At 52.9% G+C, this 23,049-nt stretch overlaps 1 protein-coding gene across 3 annotated transcripts in view; it reads right to left on the bottom strand.

Moving 5' to 3' along the window:
* Positions 1-1,582: 1,582 nt before the first annotated feature.
* The window catches only part of LOC125952447 (serine/threonine-protein kinase 32B), a 33,689-nt gene continuing 12,222 nt past the window's right edge, over positions 1,583-23,049 (bottom strand). For 2 of the 3 annotated variants that reach the window (XM_049681912.1, XM_049681918.1), the window contains 7 exons: positions 13,937-14,102; positions 13,569-13,639; positions 13,201-13,292; positions 9,884-9,921; positions 2,754-2,879; positions 2,382-2,563; positions 1,583-2,294 (listed from right to left, as the gene is read on the bottom strand). In XM_049681912.1, coding sequence (XP_049537869.1) covers positions 1,638-2,294; positions 2,382-2,563; positions 2,754-2,879; positions 9,884-9,921; positions 13,201-13,292; positions 13,569-13,639; positions 13,937-14,102 — 1,332 coding nt within the window. In that variant the 3' untranslated portion in view covers positions 1,583-1,637. The remainder of the gene's footprint in view (positions 2,295-2,381; positions 2,564-2,753; positions 2,880-9,883; positions 9,922-13,200; positions 13,293-13,568; positions 13,640-13,936; positions 14,103-23,049) is intronic. The other variant, XM_049681924.1, reaches the window with a different exon arrangement.

The following is a 23,049-nucleotide window of genomic DNA, read 5'->3' as shown; positions in this document are numbered from 1 at the left end:
ACAATGGTGTGTCTTCCTCCCCCACCTCCGGGGACGATGATGATTATCTTTCCTCAGCACAGACAGCACGAAGCCAGTGGATGACGAGCTGACGAGGGAGAGGGGGGCGTGGGGTGACCATTCCAGTTTTAATCAAAAGAAATGTAAAAAGACATTCAAACGAACACAAAGAACCGCTGACTAGGAAGAGGAGGTGTCAAAGGAAATAAAAAAAGAGAGAGAAAGAGAGAGAGAGAGAGAGCGAAAGAGAGAGAGAGTTGAATTGGTGTACGAACCGATAATTGCAATGCAAGCGCTAGCCCAGCAACAGCAGCAGCTGGAGTGTTTGCTGGATGGATTGATTGATTGCTCGAGGAACGGGACACTAGGGGCAAGCAAAAAGCAGGGTGCAAGGTGCTGTTGAAGCACTAGAGGTTGTGGAGCGGCTTCACGCTTGCTCCGTGAATAGCACCGATGATTCCGAGAGATAGAAGAGCTGCAGCATTATTGCGTTCGTCGTCGTCTTGCAGTCCTTACACCAGAAAAAACAATGGTCGATTCGAGGTCCAATCGCAGCTTTGTTTTTGTTTCGGATTTTTCATTACGCTCCGGTCCGGGGGGGGGACAAACAAAGGAATCGAGTTGGTGGCGTCGTCCAGTGACGTCTAGTGAGCGTCGTCGCGAATTTGGAGAGCACAAGCAGCAACCAACATCATCCCTTTCCATCGGACTTCCATCATTCCCCATTAAGCTAAAGCCCCTCAAGAAGCGGTTACCATTGGTTACCGGTTAGATAGATGCCCTACCTTTCACTCACACACACACACATACACGCAGGCGCATCTCGTACCGGAAGCGGTCCCATGTCCCGGTAACGAGGCTAATTGATTGATCCTGGTCCGGTTTCCTCGCGCTCAGCACATCGCTCAATCGATCTCAATCGATTTCGAGTTTCTGGGGGAAGCTTTGTTCGGATACGAATGCACCACCGATGATCGGGAACGCGTCTGTCGGTCGGTTTGTTTGGTTTACTTCGATTTATTCACACAGCTTGGCTTGATGCTTGTTGCTGCTGCTGGCAAGTTGCGGGATTCGTTCGCCACCGTTCATCGACCGAACAGTGTTTGTCGCGCTCCTGTGTTTTTTTCTCTCTCTTTATGCTGATTGCCCGCGTGGCGTTCGTTCCGACAAAGGACGAAATCTATAGTTCTACTCGTTCGCTCTAATATGTATATCTATCTTTTTTTCATTTTCGCTACGAGTGTGTGTGTGTGTGTGTGTCTGTATGCATGTGTGCATGTATGTATAAGTGTAGTTGTAGATGTACGTGTATATAGCATATAATAATGTATCCTTTCAACTACCAGGTTTTGGGGATGATTCTTTGGTGGGGGAGGATGAGATTTTGAGGGGATGAATTTGGGGGAGCGAGCGAGCCGGGGTTGGAAAAGGAGAAGCGGCAACTACGGATCACATTAGCTTAATAGAGACACACTTGCGACTACCACCACCACCACTACCACGGGATAAAGGAGCTACCGTTGCACACCGATGCGTGTGGATGTATCATCGGATATTCATCGGATCAACGGGGATGGGGTGTTGCCATGATCGAAGGATATCACAGGAAGGGGCCGGTGGTGGCGTGCTAGAATGGCCTAGATGCCACCCTTGGGCGACGGTGTCCGGTCGATGTAGTCGAGGCTGTCTCCAGCACCGGCGGTGGGTTGCGCTTGGGGTTTGGGTGTTGGCGGGGGCACGGAGTGACCACTCGGCGTCTCCGCGGTCTCCGCGGACTCCCCTCCCTGCTCGGCGATCGGTGCGAGCGGGGAGGGTGGCGTGACGTGCGAGGCGGCCATGGCCTGGTCGAGCTCCTGCTGCCACTCGGACTCCTTCGCTTCCATCGCCTTGCGCCGCAGCTCCTTGTACCGGTTGTACACCAGGAACTCCTTCAGCAGCTGATTGTCCAGCAGGTGATGGTGATGGGGGTGGTGGTGTTGGTGCTGCTGCGGCTCTTGCTGCTGCTGCTGCTCCGGTTGGTGTTGCTGCTGTCGCTGGTCTGCTGAGGCGTTGTTTTCCTTGTGGATCGAGCGCTGCTTCGCCAGCCGCTTCTTCTTCTTATGCAGCGGCTTCGTCTCGACGATCATCTCCTCCAGCTCGAGGCTCGGATCGCAGTTGAGGTGCTCCTTCGAAGGCTTGAACGGTGGGTTGGTGCGCTTGGCAAGCACTCGCTCCATGTCGGTACCGCGCAGCAACCGCGTCAGCTGCAGCTCCTTGAGCGTGCTCAACCTTGCGCCCGGATGCACGTTCAGTAGCTATACAAAGGAGAGAAAGAGAGAGAGAGAGAGCGTGTATAAGAGAGTGAGCAATAAAGAGAGAGAGAGAGAGCGAAGGTGAGTTACCTTGGAGAGCAGATCGACGAACTGATCACTCCAGTGGCGCGGAAAGTGGGGCTGCGTGTTCAACACGTTCTTCACCTCGGCCAGCGGCGTCGACGAGTGCACGACGAACGGTCGGACCCCGCACCGCATCTCGTACGCCACCACGCCAAGACTCCACCAGTCCACCGGGTAGCTGTAGCCGGCTGCCGGAACACAATATAGAGAGAGAGAGAAGCGATTCGTGATTTAATGAACTGGAATAATTTAATGACACCGCGTGTGTGCATGTGTGTGTGTAGTAGTAGTAGCAGCACCAATAACAAGACGTGCATTAGCAATGGCAACACGAAGCAATCGTGTTGCAATGCCCGCACCCCCCCCTAACTTACTTACCGACTTCCTCTAAGGCACACAGGAATACTTCGGGCGCCATGTACGGCTTCGTGCCGGACATGCTGCAGGCGAGCCCGTCCGGTGGCAGGCGGGTGGCGATGTTGAAGTCCGTCAAGTGAGCGTGCCCTACACGTGATAAAGGATGGAACGGTGATAAAGGAATTACAAAACGTGGTGAACGCGACGCGGCAGCTAAAAATGAAGTACTGCAACCACTGGCATGCATGCCCTAAACGATTAACTCCCCAAATACTTGTTCCGCGTTGAATCCAAGTAAATAAATAAATAAAGAAGAAGAAGAAGAAGAAGAAGAAGAAGCCAGCGAAAATGTATGGCGCGTTCGATGTCACGTCACGACTCCCTCATCATCGGTGCTACACTTTAGGCGTTCTTCACGGTCACGGTCAAAAAAGTTCTACTAAAAATCAAAACCGTACCGGGAATTGTCGATTTAAATCTGGCTGGAGGCCATCTAGGCAATTTCAAAGCAATTACTAGGCAAAAAATGTGTAGCTAGCGAAGGAAAATATTCTGGATAATTTGATTGCTGGCTTTCTATTTTAAAGAGTGTGTTTTTTTTGTCGATAAAATAACAGCGAACATGCACATGGTATATAATCCCAAAAGGCCAGATTTAAATCGACAATCCTCCAGGACATTCGACAAATTCGACAATTACTAGGCAAAAAATGTGTTGCTAGCGAAGGAAAATATTGTGGATAATCTAATTATTGGCTTTCTATTGTGAAGAGTGTGTTTTTTTTTGTCGATAAAATAACAGCGAACCTGCACATGGTATATAATCCCAAAAGGCCAGATTTAAATCGACAATCCTCCAGGACATTCGACAAATTCGACAATCCTCCAGGAGAAGCAAAGCAACGATGAGTTCAAACCTCCGCCTTTACGCCAGCCAGAGTTCAATCCTTCCAGTTCCGGAAAGAGGGGTTTAGATTGTGGCTGACCGGAGAAAAAAAAACCTGACCGAATAAAGTGGCGCACCCACAACATCGAGCATTCAAAAGGCATTCGAGGGACGCGATTCGATGCGAGTGCGAGACCATTTTATTGCCCCTTTTCCTCCCGTTTCCTGCCCGGTTCCGTGCCGCCAAAGCGGGGCATCACGCAATGGGATTAACGGTCCGCTGGTTCGCGCCATTTTGACTCCCGCCGCTAGAGACCCGCCAACCATCCCCTCTTCCGCGGGGAATAATAAACGTATAAAATATTTCTTTTTACTACTGTCATTCTCAATTTTCGGGACCCCGTGCGGGTTTGCCGCCATCCGGAGCGCCCGTTAAGCCCGTCATCAAGGGTTGGTTAGCGTGACGGTGGCGCGAATTTGAGAGCCGATGACGTAGCGTAGCCGAAACGTAGCTTCGATCGGAAGCAGGAGCAGGTCAAATGGAAATATGTGTTTTATGCTAATACAGAAGCAGTGGAGGGGGGTTCCGTACGTCAAAGGGAGCGTGTTAGCATGCACCCTCTCAACAGGCGGGGGGGTGAAATGGTGCTACTGCTGCTGGGTTTGGGCTGGAGCATCTTCGCACGCAAAGGCAATCAACACACGCTGGCGTGATCCAAGGTGGCGCCGTTGGTCACATCCGAGTCGCATTGGTTCGCCCTCACCCCAAGGGTGGGGGTTAAAATGGCAACCCCTTCCCACATGGGCCTAAGGCCATGGTGACAGCTGATGACTCTTCACCTGGATTGCGGTTCCTGTGGATGCGTATTCGTACTGCGTAGGATGGTGGTTGGAATTCTGGAAAACTTCTGAGGGGGGAAGATCTCACCGGGATCACCTCGTCAGTCAGCACCTCATTCACATGCACGCACGCACACACACACACGCACACGTAAACAAAGGTCGGTAGGCGCGAACACCACAAGGAAGGCACAAGGGGGTTGCTGGAGACATTCAAGCTGGATTCTGGATTCCACGATTGTCGCCTACGGATGGGGAGGGAGGGGGGGTGGGTGGAAAAGAGAGAGAGTTGTGGAACCCCCCAAACTGATGAGGGTTCGATGAGAGCAACAGCCGCACATCACATCACCACCACCACCACCACCACCCCTTTCTCACCCGCATTCCTGACTATCCCCCCACCCCCTCCCCCCTACTGCTTCTTGATATTCGAAATTCGGGCATTTACATTCCTCAACCCCTCGTTCTGTCTCGTAAAAAGTCAGTGTATGCGTGTGTATGTATGTCTGTGTGTGCGTGTGTGTGTGTGTTTTGTTCTGTTCCCGGGGCAAAAGCCACCATCAAATCGGATCGGAATTCATCCGCACCAGGCCCGTGCAGCAATCGGCGCGCCAACCACTATCCTCCCTCCCTTGTTTACACCCCACCCCCCCTTCGCGTCCGGACAACGGGCCACCGCACCTTCAATTGATTGGAAAATTGGATCCAATCCTGGGGGTCTGGAGGTAGGGTATCCATTATTGGCCTTTGCCTAGACCATTCTCTATTTCTCGAGATCGCGCGCAGCGTTCGTTTTTTTCTCGGAAGGGATTTGATTGGTATCTTCTTCACTCTCTCGCTGTGTGTGTGTGTGTGTGTGTGTTTGTGTGGTCGTTGTTTTTTATTCGGTTCAGAGAGAGAGAGAGAGAGAAACAAAACTTATGTCAGCACGCCGCTGGGTTTGTGTGTGTGTGTTTGGTGTGAAGATGTCCCTTACAATGGACTCCCCCTCCCCTGCAACCCCTGGTTACATCACTTCGAAACCAAAACCAAAACCAACCAACGGCCAAGGTTCAATCCCCTGTCTGTCTGTCTATCGGTCTATCGGTCGGTCTGCTGCAACTTGTGGCAATCGATCGCACTTCCCTTTACCCCTCCCCCTCTCCTCTTTCATCCCTTTTGTCAAGGTGTGTGCGTGAGGAGCAACGAATCGCTGCGGCAATCGTTTCCGGTTCCGGGAGATTTCCCGGTTTTCCAACCTCCCTCCGGCAACCTCCCTTCCATTCCTCCCCCGGGGGGTTCTCTCTCTCTCTCTCTCTTCCCGGCAAATAATGAGCTTATGAGCGATAATTTCATTACACCCCCCCTCGCACCCCCTCGGTGGCGGCGATTCGAGCGTTGAATAGCGTTTGCGAAGAGCACACGACGTCGACGAGGACGACGATAACGCGGTTGGGGGTTGCGGAAGGAGTTGTTGATACTTTCAATCGCTGGTTCGCTTCACGCTTCCAGAAGCTGCCACCAGCCACTATACATGCCGATTGGCGTCTCGCGTCTCGCGTTTGTACAGCACTCCAGCCAAGGGAAGGGGAAGGGGAAGAAAAGCGAGGAAAGCAGAGAAATGTGTTGGAAAAAGAGTGATTTCTTGTATTTCCAGCTTCTCTCGACTCTCGACAGCAGCTGTAGAAGCAGATTCCCTGAGGAAGGATGGAACGACCTCATTGATGGGCATCATCGGTAGAAGTGGATCGATTTTAGAGAGAGACAGCAAGAGAGAGAGAGAAAGATAGAGAGAGAGAAGAAAAAAGTAATTACGTTCCTTCCATGATTCAGGAGGGTTTTAGCATTCGAGGCGCTCGCGAGGTCACCTGCTCCGGTGCCAATTTCCGGTGCCAAGCAAAGTAATTGTGTCCCTAAACCATCATCAACGTCGCTGTCGTCGCCGGGCTGGGAGGTCGAATCGCTGCTGGGCACCGGCATTTGGCTGGTTCGCAGTCGAAAGTACTCCCGAAGGCTGACAGCCAGAGATCATTGGATTGCTTCTAATCACTGCACCCCACCACTAAGCGCTTGCTCCGCTTTACGCTTTGCTTTTGCCACATTCGTCGCCGTCGTCGTCGTCGTCGTCGTCGTCGTCGTCGTCGTCGTGTTAATCATTGCATTCGCTTTCGCCGCCGGAAATCGAGTTCAAATTAGGGGTGAGGAGGAGTAAAAGAGCCGCACAGGGGAAGTGAAAGGGGAGGGGGTTCTCCATCCATCAAGCTTAAGGATTATTTCATGTTTTGGGCGGAACCTCGGAACCGGAGAGAATCGCAACTGATCATCTTCAAAACGATTGACCGTCGCTCTTTCCACCACAAGACTTGGGGATGGCGAGGGGATGAGGGTGTTGAAAATTCACCATTTTCAGTAGCCTCGAGACTCGAGACTTACGACGCAGCAGCACAAGGAGCTGCTTTCCCGAAACGGGGGAAACGCTCTAGCATCTAGCCGCTTTCCCCTCGCTTCACGACCATTTACCTCCGCTACCTCCTCTACCATCTTCCCTCTCCCCTCTGCACTGCTGTTCCGTTGGCTGATGCACTTCACCTTTCATCTTGAGCGCGACGCGCAATCCCATTTAGCTCACTTCAAAACGCAATGGAGAGATGAAAAGGAAGGAACTGCCGAGCGCCGAGCGAGGGATGGAGTGGGGGGGTTGGAAAGAAGAAAGGCGGCGGAGTTCTGGATCAGCAGCGAATCCTGTTCGCTGCCGTTGGCCCAGAGTAGTGGTCATGAAATATGCAAAACAATTTCCGATCCATTCACTCTCTCTCTCTCTGTCTCTCTTCCTTTGAAAAGGAAAATGAAATATTGTTGGTTTCATCGGGATGCCTCATTTCCTAGTCACCCCCCATCCCCTTTACCCCTTACTCGTGGATGCATTCACTGGGTGAGCGATGGCAAAATGGTTTTCTCTGTGGCTGCTGCTGCTGCTGCTGCTGCTACTACTGCTACTGGCTGTTCGCTTAAACGCCAAACACCGCGTTTTTGCTAGCAGGTGAAGCTGTGGAAGGAAAAGGAAGGGCTGCGGGGTTTTGCTTGAGCTGGCTTGACTTCGCGAGGAAAAATGTCTCTATTTCTCGTGATGCTCGTGATCCGCGCAAAAGATCCTGGAGCAGGGAACAGCATCTCAGGTGTCTGACTAGCCAAAGCGATTCACACACACACACACAGAGACACACAAACTGTTCAATGTCAATGAGGTCGGTTGTTAGTCGAAGCGTCTAAGAAGCTGCCACGTAGCGCCATTTTGCGTCGCAAGTGGGGGAGCACGAGACACAACAATTGGCGCAGCATCTGCCCTCCTGGTCGTGCATCCCCTGTAAAGGGGGTGGGGCTTTGATCCCCTTTCCGGTGGTCAAAACAACCCACGACACGCGTACGGAAAAGACGGAAACGCAACATTCAACTATGGGGAATTCGCATTCACGTTCCGCGTTCGCGTCTGTCTCTCGCTTTTAGGAGGTGATAGTATCTCTATCATCCCCCCGCCCCCCCACACCCCCAGCAACGGTCTGTGGTCGTCTTCGGCTTTAATCTAGGTCTGATCGGAGCGCGTTCCTCAATGCTGCCGTCATTTATCGGTCATTTATTGCGATCAGCGCCAATGGGACACCGACTGACGCAACGAGCACCCCGCTCCCCCGCCGGGGGATGAATGGCGCGGCTGGCTGGAATTTAATTAAAGCGCTCCCTCGGTGTGGGATTAGGCCCGACGCTTCGTCACGCTGTCAGCTCTCTCTTTCTCTCTCTCTTTCTTTCTCTTCCCCGTCGCCCAAATGTCGCCAGTCAGTGCACCCTACGGAAAGTCATAAATGTCATTGTTTGTTTGTTTGTTTGTTTGTCTGCCTGCTAGCCCCCCCCCCCCCCCCCCCCCCCCCGGGGGGCCTTTTCCCCGCGCTGTTCACTCATTCTTCACCGTCTCGTTATCTGTGTGTTTGTATCCGTCGGCGCGCCCGTTTGCTCATTACGCTCACCCTTCTCCCTTACCACCCCTCCACACGGACACGCGAATCCGATTCATTATTGGGCGCTCTGCTATTTGTTCGTTCGTTCGTTCGTGCGCCACGTTCGCGCTCGGCGCTCTGCACTTTCCCAATCACTTCGCCAGCGCCATTTTGCAACATTTTTCTACCCACCCTTCCCCCCCCAAAAATGGGAACTACCCCTCGTCCCTCCTCCCCGTTTTATAGGGAGGGTTGCGCGGAAAGCGGAATGAAAACGGTCGTAAAAGGGATATTATCACGAAATCGTCATCGATGGGGATGTACCATTTGCTACAAGGGACAGCGAGGGGTGCAGAGAAGAGAGGGAGAGAGAGAGAGAGTGAGAGGTGAGTTGCTTTGAGTGTTGGCTAGGCGGTTGGCGTTCGTTCGAATGTCTTGATGGATTTTCTTTATTGTGAGTCCCAAGCGGCGGTGGCAGCGGTGGCGGCCTTTCCGCCTTGGCGCACACAACCTGTAGGGGATGAGGGAGGAAGCGATGGGGAGGGTGGAATTGGAAAATGTGTACTTTTTCTTTTCCAACCGGCACACCACCCCAAAGGACCTTCGTCCTTTCGTTCCTTTGCCTCGGGCACATTTGAAGTATCAGCACGCGCGCGCGCGCCCGAGCCGGAATGCCAAGCCCGGAAATGCCAAGGCCAGTTACAGGGGTTGTGGGACTTGCGGGAGTGCCCCCCACCCACCCCCCGCCCCAGTGTGTAGCAAGAACAGATGTATGCGCCCGTGTACCCGTGTGTGTGTGTGTGTGCTTTTGGTTGTGACAGTTTATTTGATTGCTCCACACACTCCCCTCTACCACCACCACCACCACCACCATCATCCCCATCCCTATTTCCATCCGTCATCGGCCACGTTTTCGAGAGCGGCGATCAGCTATGGCTCGTATGCATGCCACGTCCGCCCGGGGGAGGGTTGTATGGGTCAGAAGAATGAGCAGCGCTCCCGAGAACCGGGAACACGGGCTTCTACACGCGTCTGCCAAGCGATATGCGGTAGATTACGGGCCGGACATTATGGGTGGCAGCAAGCAAGCAAGTAAATCCACAAAATAGAAAGAAAAAAAAACCCCCCCCGGAAGGACCGGAAAAAGGCCAAAAAACCGTTCAGTCTCTGGCGGGAGGGAGGAAGCTGGCCCGCCCCGTCCCGGCCCCGCTGGCCATGATATGTTGAAAGCGATAAAATTATGAAGACGATTCGCAGTTCATATTTCTCTTGCCGGGGCCGGTCGGTGGCCGGTTTCCACTTTTCTTTCGCGGTACGAGACGGAAATGCAAAGATATGGATAGAGAGGTAGCAGCTAGCGGGGGTTGAAATGATAACGAAGGCTTCCTCTTTAAAGGAGGCTGCTGCTTAGGAGCAATGTTTCGGTTTCGGTTTTTTGTGAGGTGCTTACTACTTACCTTCCTCGTCCAGCAGGATGTTGTCGGGCTTGATATCTCTGGTCAATATCAAGAAAGAAAGAGAAAAAGAGAAAGAGAAGAGAGAAAAGAGAAAATTAGAGAGAGAAAAGAGAAAAAGAGAAAAAGAGAATGATTAAAAGAAATAGAATGAATAGAATGGAAAAAAGCACAATACTGGAGCTGTAGAAGAGCTGTATCCCTCATGGTCATGAGGTTTTTTTTTTGTTTTTTCATCCACATACGAACACGCGAGTTGCTGCTGTCGCTAATTAAACGTTTCACTCACTAGCGGAACAGGTGGTACAGTATTAAATGCAACGCGAATGAACGCACCATGAGGCAGGCGTAATGTCAAGGCGTGGCAGTAAAAGTACTAACAACAACAAACAAAACAATAACGCGAACGTGAAATTCCCGAACGAAACCAACCGCTCATTAATGCAAATAGGTTGTCGCTAATTAAACGTTGAACATGTTGCATGCTCGTGCTGCCATTCTCCGCGGAAGGGGGAAAAAAACGGGGCGTGCGGCGACTCGCTGCGCGCTTCAAATTTCATGGAAAACGCTTGTCAATCGAAAGCGCAACATCGAGACATGCACGTGCGTGGCATGTGGCAGGACAGGTGCTTCTCCCTCCCCCTTCCCCCTTCCCCTCCCCCTCTTCCCTGCCGTAAAACGCGCGACAGCAAGGTATTTTTTTTTCGGTTCCTTCTTGCTTGTTTGTTTTCACCATAAATTATCATTAAAATGTGGAAATCAAAATGTGATACGCGGTTGTGCACGTAACATACCCAACACACGCACACACAAACACGTCCAGAATCCATCCTTTGATCCACCATTTCCATTCAATCCCCCTCCCCCACAGCTCGCCACGTTGGCAGAAATGGAAGGTTGGTATCAAGGAAAATTGAATTAAGCTGACAGACACCAGTAGCAGCAGCAGCAGCAGCAGCAGCAGCAGCAGCAGCAGCAGTAGAAGAAGTGTCAGGCGATATGATGCCGAACACGAACGGGCACGTAGCGATGCATCTCAGCTGTCAGGCGAGCAGTCAGGCACGTGCGTGCGGTGAAAGACTTATAAATAATCATCATTTTAATCTTCTACCCCTCTTGGAGAGCGTTCGAAGCAACACTAGCAGCCCTGGACCGAAAGTCGAGTCGAAATCGGAAAATGCGATGCGTCGCGTAGATCGTCGCGGATACCGAGGATAGCTTGATTATCGCTTTAAGGCGGGTAGCACTCCCAGAGGGTGAAGGGTGCGAAGCCAGCGACAGTGACAGTGAAAAAGCGGTTCCCATCAAACAACCCCGGAACCCCGGTATTCGTACGACAATAGAAGCGCTTTCTATTTATGAAGAGTGTATTCACTCCCACAGCACTCCAAGTTCCCGCCTCCTCCTCACGGATGTTCCCCCGCAATCCGGCGCTGCCTGGGCCCTGCGTGGTGGTGATGGTTGTCGTGAAATATTTAGGACGACACGTCACCAGACGTCAACCTCACTGGATGAATGACAGTGATTACATTGTGCCACCGAATGGAGCACTTATTAACACACCAAAACATCCCGTTCCCCTTTCGTAGCACACCCACACCGACACACACGCACACACACACTGACACCAGTGGCTGTTTCCGGTCGTAGTTCGTAAGCTAACGAGCACGACGCTCTTCGACATGACATGAGCAATATCAATTACGAGCGGTGACGAGGCAGCACACACATACGTTACACAACGCTACCGGTTACCGGCTCCGTAGCTCCAACACCATCACCAACACCAACACCAACACCAACACTACCACCTACACCTGGCACCTCGATGGTTTTGACCGGAGCCCAGCGTGGCGTCTCTCTCGCTCTTTCGCTCTCGCAGTAGCATCTCTCTGTGTGTGTGTGTGCGCGCAAACCACGAAAAAGCCAAGGCTACAAGGGATGATCCTGGATTGGAAGGGAAGGCTTTCTACCTTACGCCAAAGGCCGCTCATCCCCCGCCCCCTCGACACGTCGCAGAACGCTAGACCACAACAGCCACTACGAGAGACAGCCCGACAGCACGAGAGAAACGAGCGGGGTCGTGTTGGTGGTGGTGGTGGTGATACATCGCACCCGACCACGTGAGTGAACCAACCCCTTAATCATCGCCCCAAGCGCGGCTCGTGAATGATGAAAGGATTCCATTTCCCGGTGCCGTTCACGTTGTGCTCCACGCAAGAACCATTCTTACAGAGCTTTTTGCGGGGCCGGATGGATGGATGGTGGCGACAAAGGGGATGGCAATTGTTGGTTGCACACACACACACACTCACAGCACGTGAACGTCGCTTTGGCGAGACAGCGAGTCGGTGGGAGGTTCAATCAGGATGCGAGATTCTCGCACATTGCCTCTTGCCACTGTGTTTGTGAATTTACGTCCCCCCACAAAAAAACATTCCCAAATCCATCCCCCTCCCTTTTCCCCACATCCCTACATCCCCGCTTCTCACGCTTCTCCACCCTTTTATGGATTCTTGGGGGGTGGTTTTTGTCTGTTTTTGTTTGTCGTCGAAGGTTGCGTTGCGTCAACATTCATTTCGATTCTCGCTTGATTCTCGCTTCTCGGAAGTAGCACCCCCCGCATAGCTAATAGATAGCAAGAGAGAGAAAGAGAAAAAGAGAGAGAAAGCGAGAGAGAGAAGCGGCACCAGGCGTCTCCATCAATGAAAAGTCGGACGAAAACAAACGGACGCTATACGCGTCCGTATATTCTTCTGGTGAGCCAACGTTGTTTTCATCGTTTTTGGCTTAGGCCTCAATTCTCATCGCACCCTTCTTCCACCCTTCACTCCTTCCCTTTCTTCCATGGTGTGTTCATGGCGTCTCCAAAACAAACACCTCCACAGAGCCGGGAAGGAATGACGAAACGACGAACGTGCGACGGTCGGAAAACAATCAGATATGCAATCCAACACCCCCCACCCCACCCACCCTTTCTAGAGAGCAGTTAAATGTGGCTCCCCGTGGTGAGGATGCATGGAAGGGAGACAATAATACGTGCCAGATGAAATATTCATCATCGTGTAAATATGAGCAGGATAAAGGATTTCCACTGTCACGAGTGTGTGTGTGTGTGTGTGTGTCTTCCTAAACCGTGCTGCCTAATTTCCTTCCCCGTCTCCCTCCCCTACACCCTTCAAAACCCGGATAACGAAAACGCCAGAAGACGATGCAGATTTTTCGCGTTGAGTCCTAACGAAGATGTAGATGAGTAGCAATAGTTTGAGCTTCAGCCCGAGCAGTAGAGTAGGGAGATAGGGGTGGATGGGGTGGCTTACCTGTGCACGACACGCTCCTTCTGCAGGTAATCCAGGGCTGAGCCGAGCTCACACACCAGCAGCCCGACGCTCGCCTCGGAGAACTCCACCTGCTCGTGTGTGTGTGAGTGTGTGTGTGTGTGTGGCCCAAACCCCACAGCCAATGTGCCACAATGGATGATCCAGGAGGAAGAGGAGCAGGAGAGAGCAGGCGCGCGCGAGAGACAAAGGAGAGACAAAGAGAGAATGCTAAATTAATTAAATGAAACAAACACCTCGGGATCCTGGAAGAAGCGTTTCCGGTTTTCGGTGGCGCTAAAGGCTGCAAGGAGTCAAATCAGCGAAAAAGGGCAAAGGACAAAGGGTGGAGCAGGGAGCATGTGGCTTACCTGATGCTGCAGATGGTAGCGCAGATCGCCACCGGCCAGCAGATCGCACACCATAAACAGATCCTCCTCGTCTGCCTCGTCGATGGCCGCGTGATCGCGGTGTGTGTGTCAGTATGTTGTCCATCCAGCCACCAGTGATAGAGGGGATGTACAAGAGAGAAAGAGAGAGAGAGAGAGAGAGAGAGAGAGAGAGAGAGAGAGAGAGAAAGGACAAAACGGGAAAAAATAAAATCTAAACAATAAAAGTATTGCACAAAAACATACACACACACACGTACACACACGCTCTGAGAGTGTGTCGATCCTTCGTGCAGCGCATTTGAAGTGCAAAATTTAAGGGAAGATGATTTCGCCCTTCACTCACTCACCTTGGAAGGAAAACCAGAGGTTCACCAGGAACGGGTGCTCCAGCGAGGCGAGCAGCTCGACCTCCTTCAGCACACCACCGAGCGCACCGCGCCCAATGCAGACGCTCCGGCTGACGTACTTCATCGCGAACAGATTGCCGCTGTCCTTCTTCTGCACGATGCACACCTGCAGCAGGAGAGGAGCAGATAGCGATAGCGATAAAAAACAACGTGTGTAAGACGTGTGTGTGTGTGTGTGTGTGTGTACGCGTGAGTGGTTCCAAGTGAATCCGAGGGTACTGCTTCTGCTGCTGGAGCAGTTTGTCCTCCAGGGGTCCTTCGCCCCCCCTTACTCGTACTCGTCTGTGCCTGTGTCTGTGCCTGTGTGCCTGTGTGTGTGTGTTTTCTCTCGGCGACGGCGGCGGCATCGTAAACAAACCATTTGCATCGCATTACACACCACCGCCACTAGCGCCGCTCTGCAACTGACGCGTATCGCTGTGAATTGGATTACGTATCACGGTGTGCGTGCGTGTGTGTGTTTTTTTTTGTGACTTCTACCTGGTGCCCGGAGCTGCACACCATCGCACACCGAGCACCAGATCATCGCACACACACACAAACACACAATTGCATTACGCACGAACAATGGTGGCGCAGAATCGAATCGCAGTCAAAAAGCCACCGTTTCTGGTCGGGAGGGTAGGAGTGGAAGGGGAGGGGGTGCTTAAACCGATCCGTTGCTCAGAGCAACACTCAGAGAGCCTCGTCCCGTACGAAATTCGGCTCTACGGCCTCTACACGGCACGGAATTCAATAAATCCTTCTCGATTGAATAATCATACCGTGGTTCCAACCCCCGGCACCCCTCTCAACGGGGCTCCACTAACCCTCCCCCCCGCATTGGTCGCTTATCCAAGTGGCTGGTAGTGGATCCATTCCATTCGGATACTTACGGGGGAGGGGGGGAAAAGCGGCAGCGACGTGGAGTCCTTTGGGGCTGCGGCCCCTTCCCTCGGTTCGCATCCTCGAGGGACCTGTCAGGGCAGCGAATGTGTGACATTCGCGAACAGCCGTTTTCGCGGCTGCCAGCTGCGGGAAGCACGAATTTGGCAGAAGCAGAAGAAGAAGAAGATGAAGAAGAAGAAGAAGGCGCAGAAATAGGAGCGAGGGAAAACCAGGGACAAACCAGGGATTACGTGTCTGCCTCTGTGTGTGTGTGTGTGTGTGGGTGTGTGTTGATTGATATATAGGCATCCCCCATGGGTGCATGTGGGTGGTGTGGTTTGGTTTGCTGCAACCCCATTAGCGGTATGCAAAGCGCTTTTCCGTGTTTTCCCACGCAGCTTTGCCCATGCCCAAAAGGAAAATGTGTAGATTTGGAAAACACACCCACACAAACAGAGACACGCGACACGAACATGGTGACGTGCACATGACCACACAGGGGACGCCGGGCCTCTCGAGCCACGCGTACCTGTCGCAGGGCGGTTTAGAGGGCACGAGAAAAAAAAACCCACCCCCTCCCCTTGGAGAGCGTAGATTTCCCTGGAAAAGGACAAGCCAAGCTAGAAACAACTCAGTCAGTCGAGAAGATCGAGAGGTGACACATATACACACGGGGACACACACACACAGAAATCGACCGTTTGAGCTGCTGGGCGTCTTCTTGTTGATTTACTTGTTGTTAGCAGTAAGGGTTGGTGGTGCAGGTGCAGAGAGCAGAGCATACCAGAGGCAGGTATAGGTCAGGCAGGTATAGGTATTTGCTCGTTGCCACGAACCACGACCTCTGACAGCTATTAGGCTGCAGCTCAGCTCCCTGACAGGACCAGAACCTCGATTGCATCCCCCTCAATCCCCTTTGTCGGTTTGATGCAACAAGCTGTGATTGTGGAACGTAGAAGGAGGAGGAGGAGAGTTGTGCGGTCATGATGAAAGGGGAAGAAGGGACGAGATGAAAGTGCACCTCATCCCCTTCATTTGCATAACAAATTTCGACTGACTAGCAATCTGCCACCACCACTACTACCACTACGCCCTGGAGCTACTGCTGCTGGTGAGCATAATTTGATTTAGCGAGTTTATGATGCTGCTGCTGCCGGGGGGTGGTTTCGGTCGGTTGTCTAAAGCAGTGGCCATATCCCTCCCTCTGGAGAACATGAAATGCTCTCCCAGAAGCAACGTCCCCAAATAAAACCCGCGAGTACCGCACCGCGACTTTTGCCAAGGAGTATCTTCCTGCTTAAATAGATGTGTGTGTGTGTGTTTGTTTTCTCCACTCAAAAGTGCATCTCGTCCCGCTTGGGCACGCGTCTCTTTGCGTTATCTCTTTTGTGGTGGCCCGAGGGGTGGTGGTGATACCAGGGAAAGCGAACAATTACAGAGGAGCAAGGGGGAGGAGCCTCCTTCCCCCCTCCCCCACTCGTCGATGGGACGTGAATGGTGATGCTCTCATCCTGCTGCTGGTAGTGGGGGGAGGAATAAATAAATAAACTGAACAGCTCGAGCTCGCTCCTGGCTCGTGACGTCCACCAGCACCAGCAAACAGCAATTGACATGCAAACAGCGTGCCCAGCCCAGCTCGTCATCTTCAAGATACGAACCTTCCCCCCCCCCCTTTCTTCTCCTTTTTCTGCCTCCCTCCCTTCCCTCTCACTCTCTCTCTCTCTCTCTCTCTGTCTCTCGACGTTCACGTTCGGCAGGCTGGAGACAGGGTTAGCCATTTTGCAAACAGATTTTTCCTTTCTTACAACAGCCTTTTACTCGCCTTTATGTCGTCTCAATCCTCCACCCCTCTCTGCCACCTCCCTCCCCCCCTCCCCTGCCCCTGCGGCCTACGACAAAATGGCGAACTGTCGAAGGCAAAGCATGTGGCAAATTGCTTCGAGAGGTTGTGTGTGCGCGCGCGTGCTTCGAGAATGCAAAAGAAATGGAATGTTCCCGGTTTTATTTCCGTTCACACTTACCGAATTCACACACACTCGGACGCACACCGACACACACGGACACGCGCACACGTACAAATACGTACGTAACGAAACAAAATGCAAACAAACAAACAAACGAAACGGAGAGGAAGTTTGTAGTCGAAGTCTTTCGAGGCTGTTACGCTACGCATTCGCTGGTCATTTCATCTACTTTATTGACATCCCAAGAGAGAGAGAGAGAGAGAGAGAGGGAGAGAGAGAGCTTTTCATTCTTTTTCAACGCGAGTTCGCGAATTTCTTCATCAATCCTCCCGCGAATGCGAAACACTCTGCTGCTGCTGCTGCTGCTGCTGCTGCTCGTTGCATCTCACGTCCGGTACTTCTCCCGTCCCGAGAATCTGCTGTGGGCTCCGCTCCACAAGTCCACGCAATATAGGCGAGTAGTGGGTGGGTCGGTCGGGTGGGCTGATGTCACACATAAAGTTTCCCCAAAAAGGCCTCCGTACGAATGCGAATGAACGGTGGCTGCTGCACGCACGTTACGCACATCATTCCGCAGCTTCCACCACCACCACAAAGGTGTACGTTACATCGTACGCGCGTGTGTGTGGGTCTCTCTCTCTCTCTCTCTCTCTCTCTCTCTCTCTCTCTCTCTCTCTCTCTCTCTCTCTTTCTCTCTCTCTCTGGGCGCTGGCGGCAACATTTACGACGTAACGCAACAGCGTAACCTCGTCGAGATCGTCACGTTGTGCGCCATTAGGTATAAAATGGGGGATGTTGGCGTGTGCGGGATGGCGGGTTGGTGGGAAGGGAAAACGGCACGTTGCTTCCCGACGGCCGACGGTCCATAAACGCCATACCGAAGCACCTGTTTCGCTCTTTTTTTTTCATTCTGCTTTGGTGCTTTATGGCCACCAAAAAACCTCCCCGGTGGGTGATAGGGGGGGGGGGGGTTGAGGAGCTTGAGGAAATCAAATATGAATGTCTCCACACACACACACCCATAACGCACACACAGAGATGTGGAAGATAACGAGTAAAAGTGCGCCTTGTTCGTCGTCGGAGTCGCCGTCATCGCCATTCGGCTGTCACCAGGGCACCAGCAGCAGCAGCACCAGCAGCACCAGCTGCCAGCAATCCAATAAATGGATCCAGCAACTGCGGTGCAGCCACCCTCCTTGCGCCACCCCACCTCCAGCAATCGTCACGCACGCCACGGTATCGGATAATAGAAATCATCCTTCAGCTGCTGGTTACCAAGCGGGCCACGCGCCCGCAGATAGGTGTGTGTGTGTGTGTGTGTGTGTCTGTGAGGGTACCTTAGACAGTACACTTGGAGGGGGTAAAAACGAAGTGCAATCCTAGGCGACAATCCTAATTAAGATTGATCCCGCTATAGCCCAAGGGAGGGGGTTGGGGGGAGGGCAACCCCACCGGACCGGAAGTGAGGTAGTGAGGTAGTGACCAGCGGGAGACACGGGTGGTGCGATGATTCCGGAAGCCTGAGAGAGCCGGCAGCCGGCCGCGAGCTAAATAATAAAATTAAATTCTCTCCCCCATTTTGTACATCCCCTCCACCTTCTCTACAGCACCCTTCCAAGGACTTGGCAAACAGCGAACAGCTCCGTTGGGCTGGAAAGGGCGCTCAATTACCACCACCACCCCCCATGATGATACGGTCTCGAGTCGCGGACGCCAGAGAGCTCCTGGTGTTCCGTTGCCGTTGCTGCCGTGCTAGTGTTGGTACCGTGGGCTAAATTGAAATGCCTCTACTCCTCGCGCCACTTTACTTAAGGGCCACACCCCTCACTAAGTGGCAGGTTCCTGGGTTGGTGGCGCCTGGCTAATGGGCGCTTCGTCGTCTATCGGTCACCAAACGGTAACAACACTCTAGGAGCAGCAGCAGCAGCATCCCGCAAGCAACTCAGCAACAGCTGCCACGTTAATTACGATCCATCCAGTGTATCGCTTGCTATCGGTGCAAGTTGTTGTCTGTCCTGTGGGTGTACAAGGGGCGGGGGGCTCAGCACCTGAAAGCACACCCAGCACAAGAAGTCCTCGACAACCTCGTGCGTGTAATCGCGAATCGTGTTTTGATGCGCAATTAAACGCGCTGCATCCCTTAGGTGCAGCTCCGCACTCCGGGCACCGGTGCCCACTGGCTAATTGGCCGATTGCGCGATGCACACACACACGTACGCCTTTCAATCACTGTCCGGGAGGAGGGGGAGCATTGTTTGATTGCTTGATGAGGCCCACGAATCGTCCCTCGCCAGCGGCGAGTAGGAGAGTGAGGAGTGCGGCTTAAAATTCAATTTTCAACCCCCCCTCTCAACGGGGAGAGGGGTAGCTGGTGGCATTCCCGAGAGCATACATGCACACACAGACACACACACATACTTTGCATTAGAACCTAGGGGCTCGGGGCTCGGGGCTAGGGGACGCAGTGCGGTGCAGAACGTCTAATCGGAATTCCGATACGCCCACTGTGTAGAACGGAGCGGTGGAAGGGGGTATGTGTGCGAAAGCATCCTTCTGCTCGTTGATTTCCATTTCAAAGGGCACACACACACACACGCATACACACACACACACATCGATGGCGCACTTAATGGAAAAGAATGGAACATTGTGAGTCGATAGTGTTGCGAGCAGTTGAACGAGCGGATCGAGGCGCACACACGTACACACGTACACACGTACCCACACACCCACACACACACACACACACACACATTCACACAGAGTACGCTAGAACTGCCGCAAAATGCCATCGACACGGTGGTTAGTGTGCTTTGTGTGGGATAGATAGAAAGAGAGAGAGAGAGAGAGTGAGAGAGAGAGAGAGAGAGCAAGAAAGAGAGAGAGGGGCGCGAGAAAGCAAAGCGAGCCGACCGCGTTGCATGTTGACCTAGTTCGGAAAGGCACACATTTCCATAAATTATCAACGACCACAAAATGGTTACAAAAGCCCCGCTAGCACCACCAACACCACCACCATCGCCACCACTTGGTTCTGGTGCCTCTCTGCGCTGCGCTGGTTCCGTGGCGCTTGTCATTCGCTGGCCGCATGTTCGCTACTTCGAGTAACGTTCTTGAAGCCAGCAGCCACCACTAGCATCATCATCATCATCATCGTGGTCGTCGTCGTCGTCGTCATCGTCGGTGGCGCGAAACTGCAATATGCATCCCTACACAAAGACGCCACTCGCGAAAGCCCCATTTCGGGGGTACACACACACACACAGACATTAAAGGGAGCGTAGAAAGTTGCACTGCACTGCTTTTGTGCAGTCCGGAACACGCCGCTCACTATCCGCGGTGGATCGCCGTAACGCGAGATGGCAACCTGTATGAGTGCTTGTCCGTGTGTGTGTGTGTGTGTGTGTGTGTGTGTGTGTGTGTGTGTGTGTGTGTGTGTGTGTGTGTGTGTGTGTGTGTGTGTGTGTGTGTGTTTGGGACCGAGCAGTACAAACCGAGCGGTCCTTGGTGCCCGATCTGGGAGATTTGAGAACCCCCCCACGAGTACGCGTACGCGATCGATCCTGAACCTGAAAGATATACTACACACGCACACACACACCCCTCCCCTTTTTAGCCCCAAAAAACCGAAGAACACGCTACTGTTGCTGCTGCTGTTGCCCCCCCACCATCGATTCCACCTTCCAGGACATGAGCGTAGGAAAGTTGAGCTATTTTTTTTTATTGTGAAAAACCAACCGCAACGTCAGTGTGTATGTGTGTGTTAGAGAGAGAGAGAGAGAGAGAGAGAGACCAAGTTTGAAAAGAACTAGAATCGTCGTGCACGGCGTTGTCTCTCGGTGGCACTCGCTATGCATATTGACGTTTTGCTGCAAGACACAGGAGCACAGGACCGACACAGACAGACAGACCGACAGAAGAAGCAGAAGAAGAAGAAGAAGAAGCGAAGCGACCGCAGCAAACGCGCCTTGACGTGCGCGCGCGCGCTCAAAGTTTAATTAAATTCCGCTTTACCGCGTAGCGCAGCGCCGCGCATCCACCGCAACCCAAACCCAAAAACAACACCCATTGTCTGCCATTGTTGGGCATATGTGTGTGTGTGTGTGAGAGAGAGAAACAGCGAGACGCCTGCCTTTATTGCATGGTTAAACGCCTTTCGTTCCACGCATTTGCCACCAGCGACCGAGCAATGACGACGACGTCCTGCAAAAGGATATGATGATTGCAGGAGCGTGGCAGACTGGGGAGGGGGGGGGGAGGGGGGAGTACAAACTGCTTCATCACCTTCACGTGATCTGCGGCCACCAACCGATCGACGACAACGTCGACAAATCGACAAATCGCGAGGCGCCATATCGTGTAATTGAATGTGTCATCAACAATGGTGGGAGGGAGGGGGCTGAGGGGAGGACTGAGAGAGAGGAGGTCAGAGGGCGCTTAGAATCCGCACCGTCAGCAGCAACCCTTAACGAGAAGCGCAAAAGGCCCCACCAGCGTCCGAAAAGGGGCAAACGCCCCTACACAGCGCGATAAGAGCCCTCGAGAGCTCTGTCTTGGGGGAGGGGGGTGGCGGGGGAAATTCTAGCGACTCGTCAGACGATGCGGACGATGCGGGCACCAAGACGATCGGTCCCGGTTGCGCCAGCCGGATGTTGTCACCACTCGCAGACTCAGGCTGGAAGGTTTTTTTCTCGGTACGGTCCACGAAGGAGAAGGATAGCAAGCGGGGGTGGGAAGGGGTGCGAAGGTGTGTTGTTCGATGAATCGAGCGTGTCGCGTTTCGTGCAGCGCAGCGCGGATCGAACGAATCGACTTTCTTTCTTTTTTTTCTTCTTCTTTTTTTGATTGCAATCCGCAAGCAAGCTGCACCCTTGTGCTATCTTCAACACACACACTGCACTTGGTTGGTCTTTGTACCCGTCCCGGTGACAATAAGGCCCCGAGAGCTCGTGCGTTGTTGCACGAAATGGAGCCGTGGAGCTGTGTGAGCTGAACGAGCCGGAACAGCTCCATTTCCGTTCTGTATTTACAGAGATGTGCAGCGAAGGGGGTAGAACTGGCGGGTCGGAGGAGCGAGGGATGGTGAAAGTTTGCCGAATTTTCCCCGAATGTCAATGCCCCGTGTTCCAGCAGCTTTGCCGTGGCCGTGGCCGTGGCCGTGCATTTATGTATGTGATATGTGCTGAGCTGAGTGAGTGGTTAAAAGTTTTCCGGCCCGATGTTTGATCTAGCGACAGCCCCAGGGTTGGGGGTGGGAAGGGGTTGTCGTTCAGCAATCGTATAGCAGTCGGTGCATCGGGGTGGGAAGACGGTAGACGGTAGGGCAAAGCTCCGGTTCGGGCAGATGATTTATTCAGACATCAAAAAGGGGGATGCACCCCATACGATTGACAATTCATTTGACAGCAGCAGTAGCAGTAACAGCAATTGCGCGCGTGTGTGTGTGTGTGTGATGCTTTATCTTAGGTTACTGCCACCGATCTACCAACGAGCAAGCGCAGAGAAGAAGAAGAAGGTCTGCACTGCTCCTAGAGCTACTGCGTGGTGACATTTATCGCTTCCGCGTCGCAGTCGGTTGAGGTTATGGCAACCAATTCCTCCGTCGACAGCGACACCATTGGCTACCAAGTTTTCTTCCTGCTGTTTCGGGGAAAATCCAACAGATAAATTCGCCCCCTGCCGGTCAGATTGTGGCTTGGCTGATCTTTCGATTATCCCGGGAATGACCCCTCCACCCCCGCCCCCTCCCTTCGCCTCTTTCCCTGTAACTGCCAACGGCAAAGTTGGATTTCGCTTTCTTCCGCGAGAGAAAGCTTTAATTAGTTCTCGGTTTCTGTGGCCACCAATCACGCGCCGGGGGGAGGGAAAAGAAGACACAAAATGACAGCTTGATGGAGCTCGCGCACACAACCACAGTGGCCGGCTAGGGCTAGGGCACTATAGGCATCGCGAACCGTGCTGCCAAATCGTCATCAAATAAACCAAAATGGCGTCGTTGGGACCAGACCACCGGGGACCGGGGGAGAAAATCTTGACACTTGACACGCCTGTTCCCGGATCACACACACACACATACCAAGAAACGTATCTTGAACGACGTTAGCGTTGGCTTTGGTGGCATTAAAGCTTTAAGCAGCACCCGTCCGGGGGGTGTGAGGGGGTGCGGAGGTCTGGAGCTCAAGACGGACGCGAGACGAACGGCACTCGGTTGGTTCTCGGGCC

Source organism: Anopheles darlingi, chromosome X, assembly GCF_943734745.1.
Source record: "Anopheles darlingi chromosome X, idAnoDarlMG_H_01, whole genome shotgun sequence".
Taxonomy (NCBI): domain Eukaryota; kingdom Metazoa; phylum Arthropoda; class Insecta; order Diptera; family Culicidae; genus Anopheles; species Anopheles darlingi.
This window is presented reverse-complemented; position numbering and strand designations above follow the sequence as displayed.